The sequence below is a fragment of the Microcebus murinus genome, chromosome 9, assembly GCF_040939455.1.
Source record: "Microcebus murinus isolate Inina chromosome 9, M.murinus_Inina_mat1.0, whole genome shotgun sequence".
In the NCBI taxonomy this organism is placed as follows: domain Eukaryota; kingdom Metazoa; phylum Chordata; class Mammalia; order Primates; family Cheirogaleidae; genus Microcebus; species Microcebus murinus.
Window position 1 is genome coordinate 20,092,298 of NC_134112.1, and position 18,722 is coordinate 20,111,019.

Below are 18,722 nucleotides of genomic sequence, written 5' to 3' on the forward strand. Positions count from 1 at the left end.
TGAGAAGCAGAAGACAGACTAAAGCAGGAACTGCCCCGTGAAGCCTCACACACACCCATGGGGCCAGAAGAAAAGTAGGGAGTGGGAAAGGAAATACCTTCTAGTGAAATACAAACAGAGGGAGGAACAAAGAGGGCTGACTCAAGGAAATCTGATGAGGCAGTCTTTACAGAGAAGATCCAAAGTTCAGAGCATCTCCCTCACCTTCCAAGATAACAGGTACAGACCAACCAGGTAATTTGAACAGTGATTCAAGACATTTAATAAACTACAGAAGAGAGGGCTGAGGCCAGATCCTCCACTAAGGCTGCCACAGCCACACATAATCCTGCTACCCAACCATCCCAAACCCACTGCCCCTACCAATAGGTGACAAACAGAGATACTGGATGATATTCAGCCCTCAAAACAGTATGCCAGGAAGGAGAACAAACTCATTTCTGATTGTGTGGAAGAAAAGGCAAGGAAAATTCACCAGCACCATAAAAAAGCAAACCAGCCCAGACAGAATTAGCCAGGCTAAGCCTTAGCAAGGTAGAGAGATTGGTCTGGCAAATCAACAAACGCAGTTCAAAGAAAAAGGGCAGAGAGAGAGGGAGAGAAGAAGACAATAAATGAAGATAGATGAATAAAAACAAAACCAAGAGTGAGAAGAAAGCCCTCTAAAGACATTTGATACTACTGAGAAATTTAATAAGAATATGAAATAAACAAAATAAGCATAAAATGATGGAGTGATATGGGAAGTTAAAGAACTAAAACAACAAAATGAGAATCAAAACACAATCTTTACCTGTTCTAGTAAACCCGAGGGGCTTTAAAGAAAAGTAAAAAGAATTATTATATAATTTTAACTATAAAAAATTTTTAAAAAACCACAATCTTAACAGATATATTTTATATGTGTGTGTGTGTATGTATATGTATGTGCATATATATAGGACATAATAAGAGGGACAAGTTGTTAACAAGTGAAACACAGTTACGGTATCATCTATTAAAGGAAATTAGAAATATTTTTACCCCAAAATATGACATTTTGACATTCTGGACTAATTGAAGAAGTATCAAGTTCTCTCTGACCTTCTCCCTACCACCACCACCATCTACTCTCCCATAATAGTTGAAGTTTCTTCTGCCTGAGATCCAGACACATCTTGGAGAACAACTGTACTTTTCTTCCCCTCTCAGTAAGACCAGAACCACACCAGGACAGACTCCTTAAGAAGATAATGTCCAGTCTCTCAGACTCATTTAAATTCAAAAGAGAACTATTTATCATTTATTCTCTATTCTTCATCCACTCATCCTCCCTAGTAACCCTCTGTTGCCCCTCTTCTAAATTTCTCTCTTCCCCTCCCATTACCCATTTTACCAGAAAGGCATATAAGCTCCTGAACCCCATTGGAGAGGGGAATCCTCATTTTCTGGAGGTTTCCATGTATACACATTACCTAATTTGATAGTTTTCTTTTTATTAACCAGCTATATTGTGAGTTGATCTTTCAGTGAAACTTCCAAGGGTGAAGGGGAAGTTTTACCTTCGCCCCCATACTACCAAATCTTAAATGACCAGTGGGTCACAGCAGCCCAAAGCCACAAAATATGGATAGAATGTAAATGCAATAGATCTAAAATGACTATCCAACCTAACGTGCTATGGTCTGAATCTCCCCCCAAAACTCACGAGTTGAAATTTAATACCACCCATTGTGGTGGTATTAAATGGTGGGGCCTTGGGAAGTGATTAAGTAATGAGAGCTCTGCCCTCATGAATGGATTAATGTCTTATAAAAGGACTCAAGGGAAGTGCCTTAGGCCCTTTGCTCCTCTGCTCATCCACCATGTAAGGACTAGATGGTGCCATCTATGAGAAACAGGCCCTCATCACACAGTGAACCTGCCAGCACCTAGATGAACTTCCCAGCCTCCGGAACTGTGAGAAATAAATGTCTGTTCTTTGTAAATTACCCAGTCATAGGTATTTTGTTATAGCAGCACAAACAGACTAAGACACTACTCCATGTCAGAAAATCTCAAATTTCATGAGACAAAAGGCATTGACAAGTGTTATTTCAGTTATATGGAACCAACTCCATTAACCCCTACATGCTTTTTAATAATCCTCTCTCTTAACTAACTACTTGACCCTTTAAGTTATTTAACAGAAATGATGGACTCAAACTCCTGGCCTCAAGTGATCCTCCCGCCTAGGCCTCCCAAAGCACTAGGATTATAGGTGTGAGCCACCACGCCCAGCCTGAAATGATGGATTTTCTGTAAGACAAAGTAGCTGAGATTCTGAAGGCTACTGGACAGACTTTCTAATGCCAAGATTCACCACCCCCTACAAGCTGCCCCCAATGCACGTAGCCCCATGAGGGGCTACCATTCTATTTTCCAAACTACCATGGTATGTCTTGTGAAACATACCATGACCTGCCCCAAGGCATGTGGCCTCTCCTTTAAAAGCCTATGACATCCCTTAGTCAAGAAAGGGACTTGGCCGGGCGCTGTGGCTCACGCCTGTAATCCTAGCTCTTGGGAGGCCGAGGCGGGCGGATTGCTCAAGGTCAGGAGTTCAAAACCAGCCTGAGCAAGAGCGAGACCCCGTCTCTACTATAAATAGAAAGAAATTAATTGGCCAACTGATATATATATAAAAAATTAGCCGGGCATGGTGGCGCATGCCTGTAGTCCCAGCTACTCGGGAGGCTGAGGCAGAAGGATCACTCAAGCCCAGGAGTTTGAGGTTGCTGTGAGCTAGGCTGACGCCACGGCACTCACTCTAGCCTGGACAACAAAGTGAGACTCTGTCTCAAAAAAAAAAAAAAAAAAAAAAGAAAGGGACTTGAGGCAGCTTCACTCATTCTCCTGACATCTGTTACATTTAAAAATTTCTTTCTTCAGCTGGGCAAGGTGGCTCACGCCTATAATCCTAGCACTCTGGGAGGCCAAGTGGGAGGATTGCTTGAGTGCAAGAGTTCAAGACCAGCCTGAGCAAGAACAAGATCCTATCTCTAATAAAAACAGAAAAAAATTAGCCAGGCAACTAAAAATAGAAAAATTAACTAAGTATGATGGCATGTGCCTGTAGTCCCAGCTACTCAGGAGGCAGAGACAGAGGATCACTTGAGCCTAGGAGTTTGAGGTTGCTGTGAGCTAGGCTGATGCCACAGCACTCTAGCCCAGGTAACAGAGCAAAGAAAAATTCCTTTCTTCCTTGGCAATCCTCATTTTCTCAATAATTGGATTTTTGTGCAACAAATAACTGGACCTACACTGAAACCCCCCTGCAGTTTCAACAACATATATAGACTGAAAATGGAATCTGAAAAACAAAGATAGAAAAAATAAAAGCAGAGGGCTTATGAGCAGTCCAAGAGGGCTTTCCCAGAACATAAAATGAGCAGTTTTTACATTATTGTATAATTTTTGGCCATTTTAAAGGAAGGACAAGTTTTTATTTTTAGTACAATTGACAGGTGAAATAAATCCATCACTAAATTTTTAGGAATGTCATATCATATGGTATTATAAAATATATGTAAAATATATTATTTCTTGTTTATAAGTCAATCCAAATAATATGCATTTTTTTCTGTTTTCTAGTAAAGCCATATGTTTTCAAGTGATGCAAAATGAGGACCAATATTTAATAAATTCTTCAACTGACTTCAAGGTATATGCATATGAAGTAAAAGCTTTTCTAAGAAATAGATCCATTGAACATATTTATTGTAATATCTTGTTTGAATTCCATATCATGCAGCACAAGACTTCACATAATAAATACACTTTTTCACTGGTTGTACCCTTTAGGTGGTGAAATAACTAACTTCCAGGAATATAAAATTACTCTAAAATTCCTCCAGGTTAGCTCAGGCTGGAACGCTCTGGGTAATATTCTAATGTACACCTATATGTTTTCAGTGGTTGTGTTTGGGAGGTGGCACTAAATCATTCTTTCTCTTTTCTATGGGTCCATGTGTTTTAAATATGCCTTTGTGAACATGATTACCTTTATAACAAAAGTATACACATTTTGATGCGGGGAATATGAAAGTGAGGAAAAGATGAAGTAAAAATCATGTCCTATGTTATTTCAAATTTAATCTCTTCTATAAAGAATTTAAGACATGCTCTAAAATTTAAAATATGTATGCATATATTTAAAAGGCCTAAAAACATGACAAATGGCTTTGCAAAGCACTCAATTCAATTGAAGTACAACAAATCTCTAAATACAAATAAACATTTTGAGCAATTATCTCCCCACAATACAGCCAGAATGAGGCTACATGCAGTCCAGGGCATAGTGCATCCTTTAACCCTTAGCACCTGCCTTAGCCAATCTACATACACACCTGAGGGCACACTCTCAAATCACTACTTGCCTCTCCTATCTGTTCTAAAGCAGTACCCAAAGAGGTTCTAGGAGAGAAAGTGGAAGCAAAACCAAGATGGATATTTACGGTCTTTTGGCCCCCCAGAACCTATTTCGCTCTCTCATTAATGCTGTATAACTGGGTTACAGGTGACCCCTTTATCTATCAGCACCATGTTGTTTACTTCTTTAAGCAGGCTGGCTGTTAACTTAAAGCCCACAGATACCAAACTCAAATTTTTGCACCAATGTCTTTAACATAGCCCAAATAAGCATATTTTTAGCCATTTAGAATGTGCCTGCTTTGTTTGCAAACCCTGAAAAACTGCACCCAACATCTGCTAGCCATAGAAAAAACAAACCCTGGGACTGTAAAAGACTACAAGTTGTTGTCACCCTTTAGCTCTGACCCAGACTCCTTACCTTGTTTCCAAGCAACCTAGATACAGAAGGCCCACTCTGATTCCCCTCTCCCCAAGGAGCTCTTCTGCCCTCCACCCCTTCTGGTTCATGGTAGTGTCACTGTCTGGAAGGTCTCCTGCTATAATGGACATCCCGCTTGTTTGCAATCCTGTGAAAGCACCACCCAAATAAACTTACTGTGTTCTACTGCCATCTCATAGTATGTCTTTTTCCATGATCGGCTCCCAAATCCTCGAATTCAACACAGTTAATTATTCACTGATATTCCTCTGGAGATTCACCCCTGCCCACTCTTAGTTTTAGTGGTAATAGGAGGACTGACCCAACTTCCCACAGATGTAATTCAGATCCAAGCTTAATCATATTCTATTAGTGGCCATGAATCGTTCAGAGATAGCCCAACCACTGTCAATGAGTTAGAAAGAGACTGTTGCTGAGCCTTCTAGGAGGAAGGCAGATTCTCTTTTACACAAACTTGATTTAGAGCTGCTATAGCCATTTTGTAAGCAGGAGGAAATAGCCTGTCCAAGGAAATGGAAGCAAGAGATGAAAACAGAGAAACCAGATTACAGTGAAGGCCTAATTACAGTGAAGGCCCAAATGATGTTAGCCAGTCAACTTCCTATTCTTGCTTAAGCCAACTGTCAGCTGCAACCAAAGGAATCCTCAGTTTTACCAAAGGAAAGGTTGGAAAGAGAACAGAAGCACATCCAAATCCACATGGAAAGGCAGATTTGTGGCAGCTGCAGAAATTAGGTTTTGGGTTTTGATGGTAACATGTCTTTAAGTCCTGAGTTGCATATTACCAGGTAAGCTCAAAATATAAATATCCCCATGTAAAACAAAGCTTTATGGTCAAGAAAAGTAACTTTTAAAATGAGAACAAAGAAGTGAAAAATGTTAGTATAAGATAAAAATGGAAGAAAGAACTAGACAGTGGTGTGGTGGTGATAGTCTCTAATAAAGTAGTTCTTTTTTTTCTTTTCCTTTTTTTCCCCAAATGGTCTGACTTTGAATCTAATGAAATAGTAAAGAGTCTTTTTTTCCATAAACAACAAATTCATTATGAAAAGAAGGCAATAAGTCAACATGGCTACAAAGCACAAATTATGCAATGAGAAACAAAGTTTTAAGAAACAAAATAGGCACATCATAATCCAAACAACAAAATTTTTAAAATAAAACCGTATTCAAGTTAATTTTTTCAGCAAAATATTATGAAATGTGTTTTGTTCATCAGATCAAAATTTCATCCTGTGTCCTCAAAGACCTCTCTCTTTATGAAACCTTTTCCCCTTCAGCTATGGCCTTAATTGCTCCTACTCTTCAAGGCCAAACTTCTTCACAAGCAGCTTTCCTTTGGGATTTCTGTTTCTTCTCTACAGATTCCTCATTCCAGGGCAACTTGACCAATGTTCTTACCCTTCTATTAAAATTGCTCCGTCTATAATCACCAATGACTTCCAAATGGCCAAATCCAATATTTTCTTTTCAATGCTCCTCCAGGTGCTTAACCTCTGACATTCCTGACTCCTTCACTCTCTCTTGAAACACTCTCTTCCTTCCACTTCCAAGACACCATGCTCTCCTGTCTCTCTATTTATATCTCTGAATCTCTGTGTTAGTTCCTCTTCTTATCCCTACCCTTAAATTTGTCATTCTCAACAAACATAGTTGCATCCTTCTCCATTAAAAATTAGCTGGTAGGTAAAAAAAAAAAAAAGTTTTGCCTTACTGAAGGCTTTACACTATAGGTAAAAGAGTCAATTTAGTAGCCTCAAAATAGACCAGTTTTTTAAAGGCAAAGTTATTTTTTTCAAAAGTGCTCCAAAGTCTGAAAAGTAATCTTCTCAAGAGGAGCAAACTATCCCAGAGGAATTTGAATAGCTCAACTTTTGGGCAATGAAAGTTTTATACTAAAGACCGTAAAATTGCTATTTATAGTAAACAAGGATTACTAATATTTGCATTAAAGTGGATAAAAATAAGTGCTGGAATAGAAAAGGAAACAGCACCCTCGCACTCTCCTTTAATCCCTTCCCCTCACACACACACACACTCACTCAGCCTACAGGAAGCTGCTATATCCCCACCGCTCCAGCATAACTTTGTACATATTCATCTCTATTATGATTTACCTAATTATATTAGAGTTAATTTTAATCTTTATCACTACCCTAGGTGAGCTGCTTGAGAACAAGAACTATCTTTTGTTCATCTTTCTACTCTAAGAAACTATCACAGTACCTAAGCACTCAGAAGATTATCAGTAAATATGAATCAGATGGATGCATAGATGCAAGGGCAGAGAGAGAGATGACGCAAGGGAAAAATAATACACCAGACTTGCTTCAGTCCCTGAAAGTTCCCATGTACCTCCAACAAATCAACAATTCCTTCTCAGTGTCCCTGTCACACATTTGAAAAATTCCTATACATTATAAGGTTCATCAACTTGGCACAGCCCTACCCAGCAAATTTTGGGTAACTGAGGATGTAACTAACTACAGGGACTCTCAATCAGACTATGAGTAAAAGAAATTCTATCTCAAAAATCTTGGCATTACAGACTACATGAAGTATCTTATTTTACTATGTTAAGTGTATGCAGCTGTTGACCTTTAAAAGATAACATTTTTTTCTTCACCTTACAATTGGCTTTCTGTCAATCAATATTAATGCTGTCCTTTTTTCAAATACTGTTTTGAAATGGCAATTTTATCTTAAGTAGGTAACATACCATGTTAACAACGATTGGAAGTTCTAGTTAACACAATGAAATAAAAGCAAAGGAAAATCTGGCAGAAATATCATTTTGTTCTTTTTTTCATAAAAAGTAGAGTTCAAATTACCAAACCAAATAAATTCTATCAACTTTACTAATATATTTTTAAATTCATTCAAGTCCACCTTTTCAAAACTGATTGAGCATATTTCCAAACTATAACTTATTTGTCCACACTGTCCTACTCACTAAATTTTGCAAGCATTAATTGCCAAAAGCATAAAAAGCAAAAATAAACTTATATTTTTTAAAGACCCAGTCTCACTTGAGCCCAGAAGTTCAAGGTAAGCTATGTTGCTGCACTCCAGCTTGGGCAATAAAGTAAAACCCTATCTCAAAAATAACAAAGAAAAAAGAAAAACCCAGAGTCATGTGTTCCTTAAAAAAAGCAGCTCATATTTAAATTTTTGAAAACTAGAAACTTTTTTTAACTTCAAATACATCCCTTTCTGAAAAAAAAAAAAAAAGCCCAATAAAGCCATTAATATTGCACTTGGGGATAGGAGGGTGCAGGCTTTAAAAATATATATATATTTTTTTTTTTTTTTTTTGAGACAGAGTCTCACTTGTTGCCCAGGCTAGAGTGAGTGCCAGTGCCGTGGCGTCAGCCTAGCTCACAGCAACCTCAAACTCCTGGGCTCAAGCAATCCTGCTGCCTCAGCCTCCCAAGTAGCTGGGACTACAGGCATGCGCCACCATGCCCGGCTAATTTTCTACATATATTAGTTGGCCAATTAATTTCTTTCTATTTATAGTAGAGACCGGGTCTCGCTCTTGCTCAGGCTGGTTTCGAACTCCTGACCTTGAGCAATCCGCCCGCCTCAGCCTACCAGAGTGCTAGGATTACAGGCGTGAGCCACCGCGCCCGGCTTAAAAATATTTTTTACAAACCAAAGCACCAACCAAAAAAATTAAACTGAAAAAGCAACCATACGGCTCAGAATTTTCTCAACATATTCCCCATAATCTATGAAGAATCAAATTTATGCGCTTAACTTTAGCTAAACCAAGTTACACTTCTTTCTGATAGGAAAGTTTTTTTTTCTTAATTGGGAAGGAGGTAAATTCACTCACAGCCCAGAGAGGGAGGCAGTTTGATGTAGCTAACACCACATGCTTCTGGATGCAGAGTCTAGGTTAGAATATCTCCTCCAACATTTACTAGGTATATCTTAGGCAAGTTTTTCAACCAAAAAGCACTTAGAACCCTACCTAGTACAGAATATGCATTTTGCAGATGTAGGGCTACAGCTTCTAGATCTCTGCAATTGGCATTATCTGGAATATTGTCAGAAACTCAGAATCTTGGCTTAAGGGTTATATAAGGTATCCATGTAACAAAAACATTTGTACCCTTTTAACATTTTGAAAGTAAAAAAAGAAAAAGAAAGAAAAAAATTCAGAATCTCAGGTCCACTTCCAGAATCTGCATTTTTATCATGATCCCTTATGATCTGAATGCAACTTAAAAGTCTGAGACGGATAGCTAGAAAGCACTTTTACATTATATTGTATGGGATATTAACCTATTATAATTCACTGTTTTTAAAAACCACTCTGTTACTTTTCTGCAACTTGAAGAAGTTACATTTATTTTTAATAAAAGGCAAAGCATTAATCACATGGGATCAAAATTCCTCCATTAGTGAGTGATTTCTTACTACACCTTATTCAAAGGCAGCACCAAGGCCCAAAGTTGTAGAGGACTGCCATCTAGTGGTAGTTCATTCTGATGCACATACAAAATACTATATACACCCACCTCTTCTCTCATTGCCTTTTCCCTGTTTTCTTTTCTTTTTTTTTTCTTTTTCCTCGACAAAAGGAAACAAGCCTTTTCCCTATGTTCAAACCCATTTGCTTAAAACAGTGCTGGGTTCTGGTTTTGCTTAATTCCTTTTTTTGAGGAAAAATGACATGATTATTGAACTTAATAATTACATAATAAGCCCTATGAAATACAGAGAAAGGTAGAAAACAAGGATTTTTTTTTCAGGTTTCCTTTTTTAAATTCAGATTAACTCTAGGTAAATTTTCAAATTAAAAGAATGACTGGCTCATGTCTGGAAATGTGCACATTAAACACACACTACATACACCAGGCTTAGAAAATGGGCTTTCTTTTGAAATGTTCATGTCTTAGGGGTGACTTTTACTTTCTTCTTCCTAAATTCTGTGCTCTTTACAATTTATTTATATAGTATTCAAGGGAAAAAACCACTTTCTTATTAGGGTAAAAATATTTTTAAATTGTCTGACTTAGTAACTCAACTTCTCCACTCCATCCTAAGGAAATGAGAAATGTAGACAAAGATATTTATACAGATGTTAACTTCAAACTTAATTTAACAGCTTCATAATAATCCACTGAATCAATGTATCAAAATTTAGTCATTCTCCTCTATTACACATTTAGATGACTTCTGATCTCTATATATTACCAAAAAAATACATACATGTATATACAGAAGGAAGGAAGGAAGGACAGGAAGGAGGAAATAAATATATAGCAACTTGATGTGACTTTTCCATATTTTGGATCATTTCATAATATACATTCCCATAAGTCATAATATAGCATCTAAGAATATTTTCATAGTTCTTAATAGCGAACCTATTTTATGAAAAGTATAGTATCCTTTCACATGGCCATGAGCCATGTATGATGGTATAGACCAGGGGTCCTCAAACTTTTTAAACAGGGGGCCAGTTCATTGTCCCTCAGACCGTTAGAGGGCTGGACTATAGTTTACAAAAAACTATGAACAAATTCCTATGCACACTGCACATACCTTATTTTGAAGTAAAAAAACAAACGGGCAAAAACACCTGCATGTGGCCCGCGGGCCGTAGTTTGACGATACCTGGTATAGACTGTACCATCACCTATACCTTCAGGTTTTATCCTATAGCTAATTTTTAACAGCTTTATTGAGATATAATTTACATACTATAAAGTTCACCCCTTTAAAGTATAGTGTATTCACAAAGCTATGTAACCACCACTATAACCCAATTTTAGAACATTTTTATCATCCCAAAAAGAAACCCTATACTCATTAGTAGTAACTCACTATTTTTACCCCCAACCCCCAATATGGCTAATTTTTGCTAACTGATCACCCTATGATTTTTCCATGCTTTCTTGTAGATATCTTTCTTGTAGATATCTATGCAGGAAATCCAAATATTTCACCTCAAAATATACTTCTTTTACATCCTTTTAGATGGCTGTTCAGAGGACTTGCAAATAGAAGCAGCCCTGCAAAGCTGTGTTTTGAGAGAGAGATTTGCTTCTGCAGAGAAAATCTACATTGATGAAGCCAGGTTTTCTCTGAGGCCTTCCCTAATCTGCATCTAGAAAAGATTAACTGAGAATCTGACACTTTCAAAGGTCAGAAAGAAACACTTACCACCAATTCCCTCCAAATGCTACTACCAATGAGGTTTCGTCTATATAACAAGACCACCTTTGCTAGCCAGACCTCCACTTCTCCCCCTCCCATGACCTGTTTTGTCAGGATCTAAACCCACATACTTTCTGTAACCTCAAGACAATATACAAGTTTCTGCACTCCATTGGAGAGTTAGCATAATCACTCTGAGGTTCTCCCCTCTGTGCACATTAATAAATATGTATGCTTTTTCTGTCATTAACCTCCTTTTGTGAGTTAATTTTCCAGTGAACTTTAAGAGAACAAAGGGGAAGTTTTCCCTTGACCCCCATACCTTAACGACATTACATAACTGTTTCAAACCCATGAAATAGAATGATTCCTTCTGCTACTTGGATATTTGTTTCAAATTATGAAATGTTTTGCTTCTGTAAAAAGAAAATAAAAATCTCAGGGCTTCCCCCTCCCCAACTCCTTATGCAAAAGTAAAGAACTCAGGTCCCTGTGAAGAACTGACCCTATTCATTAAGGAAATTCCTTGCTGAATCCCATAAACAAGGACATGCAAATTGTAACTGTGTATAGTACCTAAAACTAAATCCTGTTCAATTCCACACTATTAATGAGTTACAAGTATATCTTCAGAGGTAACAGAACTGGAAACAAGACAGAATCAGACAATCTTCCACCTACCCAGGGACATCTACAAAATTGATGCTTCCTTCACTTCCTTTTCTCTTCTATTATTCCCCTTATTTTATGTAAAATGTAAATTTCCTGGGCCTCACAAGAATATAACAAATTTGCCTCATCAGCTCCCTACATCCCTTTTTCTTTCTGTCTATATGCCTTTAAATAATGAAGGTTCCAACTTCCCCTTTGGAAAAAAATAGCCACATCTTGTCTGTGATTTGTGTTTTTCACAGGCATGTCCTCAACTTTGGCCTAATATACCTCCATTGATTGAGATTTTTTTGCCTTAGTCATTGACTTAGGTCAATATTTCTTAACCATAGGAAATGTCAGAATGGCCTCTTGTTCTTTTACAAGGTACTTTTTTGAAGGAAAGGCACAAATTAAGAACAACGAGAAGAAAAGTATCATACAAGCACAAAGTTATCCATTCTTTTCAAAACTAGTAGCAACTATCATTTGTAAATGATACAATAGATGATACAATACAATGATACAATACAAAAGATGGAAAAACATCTTTACCTTACCTATCCTAGGTTCATGGTTGAAGCCCCTATAAAAGACAGATTAACAAGAGAAAAGCATATGCATTTATTTAATATAGGTTTTATGTGACATAGGAGCCTTCATAAGGAAATAAAGACCCAAAGAAACACTAATATCTATGTATTTTTATCTTAGGTTTGATGAAGGGTAGACAGTGGTGAAGAAATGTGATAAGGCAAAAAGTATGATCTAATGGTAATAAACTAGTGGAACTTAGTAAGGCCTATTTGTTCAGATTCTTCTCTGTGACCCTTCATCTTCAGAGATAAAGATACTCCTCTCTTCCAGTTAGGAAGGGCACCTCTCACATCAGGGTCTTGCAAACCTGCTTCAGGGGAAGGTCAAAAATCATTCCCAGGTTTTATGACTTGCTTCAGGGAGAAAGGTATAAGAAAGGTCAGAGTAACTTTTCTGATTCTACTGTTTTTGTCAGTATGTCAAGGTGTCATATTTTGGGATAGCCTGTCCTGAACCTCATTACTTTGGAAGTCTATTACTAAATCCCTCAAAAATGTTACACAAAAGAAATTTCTTTATTTTAATTGGGCTAACTTGATCTGATAATAAAATTTAAAGTGCAATGCAATCTATATAAGATAACATTTGACATGTAATCTAAAGTATTATAATGCTATCAAAAAAATGCTTTTATTTAGCCAAAGCACTTTTTTCTCATATCAATTTTTATGGACTCCAAGTGTACAGAATTTAGTAATTTGCTTTTGGGGGATTTGGAAGGGGAAAGTGAATTTAAAATAACTAATTAAACAAGGATGATCTAGGTCTCCTAATCAGGTCAGATATATTTTTAAAGAACAGCAAAAATCAGATCTAAAAACTGAAGGTAGGAGGAAATACTTCACAGCAGATTCTCATCTAAATCATGGCTCTTTCTGTTCTCTTTTCACCTAACTCTAGACATCTCCATATCACTCAAATAATCTAAATATTCCTGTGATTTATTTCATATCACCTTAATTACACAAAACATTTATTTGCACATCACCACCGAAAATATCCATGATGCTATTGGTATGGCCAAATTCATCTATTCTTTGTCTTTATCTCTATGTATGAAAAACTTTGGTTCATACAAATGAATTATACTTCCAAAATAAAGTTTTCTCTTGTCACTAAGGAAAAATCTAATGTAGGTAGCCTCTTTAATGCAATAGTTAAACAATAAATTCATAAAAATATGAGCCCAGAAAGACCTAAAATATTAGAAAATCCTTAATTATATGTTCTGCAGGTGGCACATGAGCACACATACATACATACACAGTCACAAAATCACACAGCTAAGTGTCACCACCTGGCTTCCTGTTCTCAATCCAGCACTACTAGCTCCTCTACCAGCCTGTCATGGTGCACTGGGAGAAGCTGGGCTGCAAACAAGAACTTTCCTACACCAACAGCAACAGTGTACACAAGCAAGCACTGAACTCTGGTGATTCTGGAAGCTCTGGGACTGGGTGGGCACAATGCAGGCAGCATTTTTGCCTGTTGGAAAAAGAAACCCCAATGTGGGAGGAAATCAGCTTTATTGAGCCAATACTTGGTAAAGGTGATACTTTTGTGAAATTAAGAAAAGGCACCCTTTCCTCTGAGTAGATTTACTCCAAACCAGACAGCACAGCTGGACAGGCAAGATCAAATCTGTATTTCAGTCCCCACTTGCCCCCTTTTCTGTCTCCCCTTGTGCAGAAACAACCCATACAACCCTATACAGCATCCCTGGAGGAAGGTGGTGAAAGACACAGGCCCAGCTACAAATAATAATAATTAGACACTGTTCCATAAGTGCTACTCTGGAGCCAGATAGCTGGTGGTCTTAAAGATTCTTAATTCTCTCTGTAGATAACATCACCTTTTCAAAACCTAAATGTAAATTCTGAGGTATCTTCCAGGCCCCAATGCCAGTGGATTGGCTAATCCACCCAGACCAGCAGCCCATACCAAGAAACTGGCTCAACTGCAATTGTGACCCCAGGAAATGAAGCAATATAAGAAAGATGATTTCTACACCCCTCTAATTTTGCCCCAAACCTAGCCAATTAGCAAACCCAATTGCTCAATCCTTTCCAAACTATCCTTAAAAAAAAACCCTCTCTCCCAAATTCTCAGAGAGGCGGATTTGAGAAATTCCTCCTGTCTCCCTGCTTAGCACCCTGCAGAATTAAACTCTTTCTCCATTGCAATCCCGACTGTCTCAGTGTATTGGCTCTTCTCTCTGCAGCGGGCAATACAATCCAGTTCCGAGGTAACAGTAGGGTGGAGAGTTTTCTTTTTTTATTATTTTGCTTGGATTTGGATACAAAGGTTTCGATAAAATATATATTTTAACTCTCTCTGAGATTCAAATCACATAATCATCCATTTTTATATGACCAAATATTCTAAATCTGTCACTTAAAATAGCATGTTCATGATTAAAAGCAAACTACCTTTTACACCACCAAATGATCCATAAGTCATATTGCAGGCTGTTCTCTGAAGATTATGTTCATACATCAATTTGATCTGATATTGGTTCCCATGTTCCACATTACCCAAGGTTCCTGAGGAGGAAAAAATAAAAGGATTACTTTCTATTTGTTTACATTAAAAAACATTAATTTGTTTTCATTCTCTATACCAATTCTAAGTAATTCAATTTCAGTGAAATTTAAAATGACAAAACACTAAAGTATTACTTATTACAACCAATTAGCATACCGATGGCACAGAAAGCCAGCAGAGTTAAAAAAATTTACATCTCAACTAGATAACAGCATTAGATGTAACATGACTACCCTGGGGGACATTTTATTAACTATTTCTGTTAGATGGATTATGTCTGAGTAAAGAGTAATTATTTAAATAACAACAAAACCCTCTAATTTCAGTTCTGAAATAAAAGAGGTTAAGTTCTTTGCATTTATAAACACTAATAGAGCAAAGAAATAACTAAAAATGTCTAAGAAAAACATTCCCAACACTTTCAAGCAATTAATGTTTCTGCCCCAACTCTCAAAATACTCAAGTCCCTAGTTATATTCTAATTTAATGAAGGGATTTTCTAAGCTTCCCTAAGCAAGTAAATAGGAGAATGGGTTTTATTTGAAGTCTGTCAAGAAGAATCTCCTTTAAGACACAGAAAACTGCTCTCTCTGCATTTAGTAGATTGTATGTGCTACAATCACCCTCTAGTTCTTTCCAAATGAGAAAAAAAATCTTTGTTTATATTTTATTCTTTAGTGTTTGGCTTTTGAGAGTACTTGCCTGTGATCAGGCAAGGATACTATGATTAAAAGAGACAACAGAAAGAAAAGACTCAGAAAGCAACTTCTTCCATAAAGAAGCATCTTTGTCACTCATGCATTCATTCAAAATGCAAATGTTAAAGAAAATTTTAAATTATTATAAGCAAATGAAATAGCCCTCAAACTAGTTAATATTCATTCATTAAAACAAATACACGTGTGTGTGTGTGTGTATACACACACACACACATATATATTTACATAAGAGCATTTCTTTGTCTGGGATGTTTTTGTCCAAAAAATTTACCAACATATACTTAAGTTGTAACCTGTGCCCTGTTTTTCAGTAGCCCATTCTGAAATTTTCCTGCCCATTTCTTGCTATGTTCTTAATGACTTTTACCTCATTCTTTCCCCCAAGCTCTCCAATACGCAAGTTTCCCCTATCTAATTACGTGCTAGGTTAGAAGTTCCAGAGACTGAGTCTTGAAACAATCCAGACCTCCATCAGAAGATTACCTCAAGGCCACAGTTAATCTACAGATAAACAGCCAGCCCATTCACCAGGTAGAGCAATAATTAATTATCAAAACAAGTCACACTGACCAGCACCTCCTTGCTACTCCTACATGCCCTTCATAGCAAATTCCCTTTTTAAACCTCTACCTTCAGCCCAAGACTTCAAAATGGTTTTTTGAGGCACGAGCCTCAGCCATTTTCCCACTGCTAGCTCTGGAATAAAGTCATTTTCCTTTCAATACACCTCATCCTTGTTATTATTGGCTTTTGCAAGTGGCGAGCAGCTGAGCACATGCTCAATTACAAAGTTGTAAGAATATATTTTTATCTCCATTTTAGAATTGGGGCACCTTACGTTAAAAAAAATTTAAGAAATTTTCCAAAAAAAACATGGATGGTAAAGGACACAGTATTCAAACCGCATATTTACAACCAGGCAATATGTATCAAAGCACTTGGTTGTCTGCCATTTACTAACTTTCAGGAAACTTGGTTCTCCCCCCATCCTCAATAAAGATGGTAACAGTGTCCATGGATATTGTCAATGACAATTTTTCAAAAGAAAACAGCAGTAAGAATATGCAATTTCCACTGAAGGGTACCAGAATATATTACCCTAGAATAGGCCTCTTTGGCATATTTTTGAGCTAAAAGACATAGAGAATCAGCAGGAAAAGCTCTAAAAACAGGGTACAAGTTTTCCTTTTGTAAACGAAATTTACATTTATAAAAGAAATCTCCATTTATAAAGATAATTCACTGTTACTACTACAGTGGGGGGAAAAAAGAAATAAATAAAGAAGATAACTCACTTTATCGTACCAGGAAGAGAAGGACTCTTAACTCTTATTAATGGAGAAGACCTCAACTTAAATCAACGTAACAAACTTCACTAATGAAACCTTGTTTACTATACTTTTCTTAGTCACCTTCCCATAACTTGTCTTCCCTGCCCAGAAACCCAAAACCAATTTTCCTTTGTTCAGCCTAAAATGGCCTTCAAGCCCAGATTCCAACTTCCCTTTGCGTCACTCATCACTGAATGCTCCCAACTGCACATGTGCAACATACATGTTAATAAATTTCTGGCTCATGCCTGTAATCCGAGCACTCAGAGAGGCCAAGGCAGGAGGATCTCTTGAGGTCAGAAGTTCAAGACCAGCCTCAGCAAGAGTGAGACCCTATCTCTATTAAACCTAGAAAAAAATTAGCCAGGCAACTAAAATAGAAAAATTAGCCTGGCATGGTGACACGCACCTGTAGTCCCACCTACTGGGAAGGATGAGGCAGAAGGATTGCTTGAGCCCAGAAGTTTGAGGTTGTTGTGAGCTAGGCTGATGCCACAGTACTCTAGCCCAGGCAACAGAATGAAACTCTGTCTCAAAAAATAATAATAAAATAAAATAAATTTGTTTTTCTCTTATTACTCTGTCTTTAGCGAGTCTAATTTACACTGGAAAACCTAAGATGAATAAAGGAAAAGATTATTTTTTCCTCCCTTATACCACCTTCACCTCTCTCAACCTGGCCTTCAAAGGAGGAGGGTTGTGTTAAATTAAATGAAATGTGGCCTAAGGATGCCTCTGTACCTTGAGTTCCTACAAACTCAACTGTAAAACTCACCTGCAAAACCAACTGTAACCTAATTTAGTATGTAAACAAATTGAAAGCCTAACTTAGGAGTAGTCTCAGCCAATCATAGCACCTGAGCATCAGCTAATCATAGGCAGCCAACTGATCAACCGTGTTCAAATAAGGCAAATGTTGATCTGTAACCAATCAAACTGTTCCTGTACTTCACTTCCATTTTCTGTCCACAAATGCTGCCTGCCCCCATTGAGAAACAGAGCCCTCTGAACCTCTACTGGTTCTGAGGGCTACCCAATTCCCAATTGGAGTCATTCTTTGCTCAATTAAACTCCCTTAAATTTAATTTGTCTGAAGTTTTTCTTTTAACAGGTAAAAGAGGTAAAACTAAAATGGGAGAATTTCTTGAAGGAGAATCATTTCTGTTCAGTTCTATGCCCCTTCAAAAATGGTTAACAATAATTTCACATACCATTAAAATAAAAAACAAAGAGAAAGACTCAAATTTGCCAGCTTACCCTGACAGGAGATGAAGGCTTCCTGGAATCTAAATGGTAGCAAAATTAGTGAGGTTCCAAGAAACTGAGAGGTATATATCATGGCCAAACCAGCCACATGGGTGAAAAATAAAACAAAACAAACAAAAACCCATGGCATTAATCAAAGGAGAGTCCTACCTTCCAAGACACCAGAAAAAGAAGCTCCAAGAGGTGCCTGGTCTATCCCTACAGAAATTACAAATTTCATTCTGCATGCATCTATAACCAGATAAATCCCTCTTAATAAAGAAAGCATTTATGCAGGCCTGCTACCCAAAAGGCAGGAAGGAATGTTAGGAACTCACATTAGAGAACACAGGAGTCAACAGTCAATATTTAAACAAACTTGGTGTGAAATGATATTAGGATTTCTACACTCGAATGTTTATAGCAGCACAATTCACAATTGCAAAGGTGTGGAAACAACCCAGGTGCCCATCAATACATGAGTGGATTAATCAAATGTGGTATATGTATACCATGAAGCACTATTCAGCTTCAAGAAACAATGGTGATACAGCACCTCTTGTATTTTCCTGGATAGAGCTGGAACCCATTCTACTAAGTGAAGCATCTCAAGAACGGAAAAATAAACACCAC

At 37.3% G+C, this 18,722-nt stretch overlaps 1 protein-coding gene across 2 annotated transcripts in view; it reads right to left on the reverse strand.

Annotated features, from left to right (window-relative positions):
• BBS9 (Bardet-Biedl syndrome 9) overlaps positions 1-18,722 on the reverse strand; it is a 415,974-nt gene that overhangs the window by 371,274 nt on the left and 25,978 nt on the right. For both annotated transcript variants that reach the window (XM_012741281.3, XM_012741280.2), the window contains exon 5: positions 14,680-14,793. In XM_012741281.3, the coding sequence (XP_012596735.1) occupies positions 14,680-14,793 (114 nt within the window). The remainder of the gene's footprint in view (positions 1-14,679; positions 14,794-18,722) is intronic.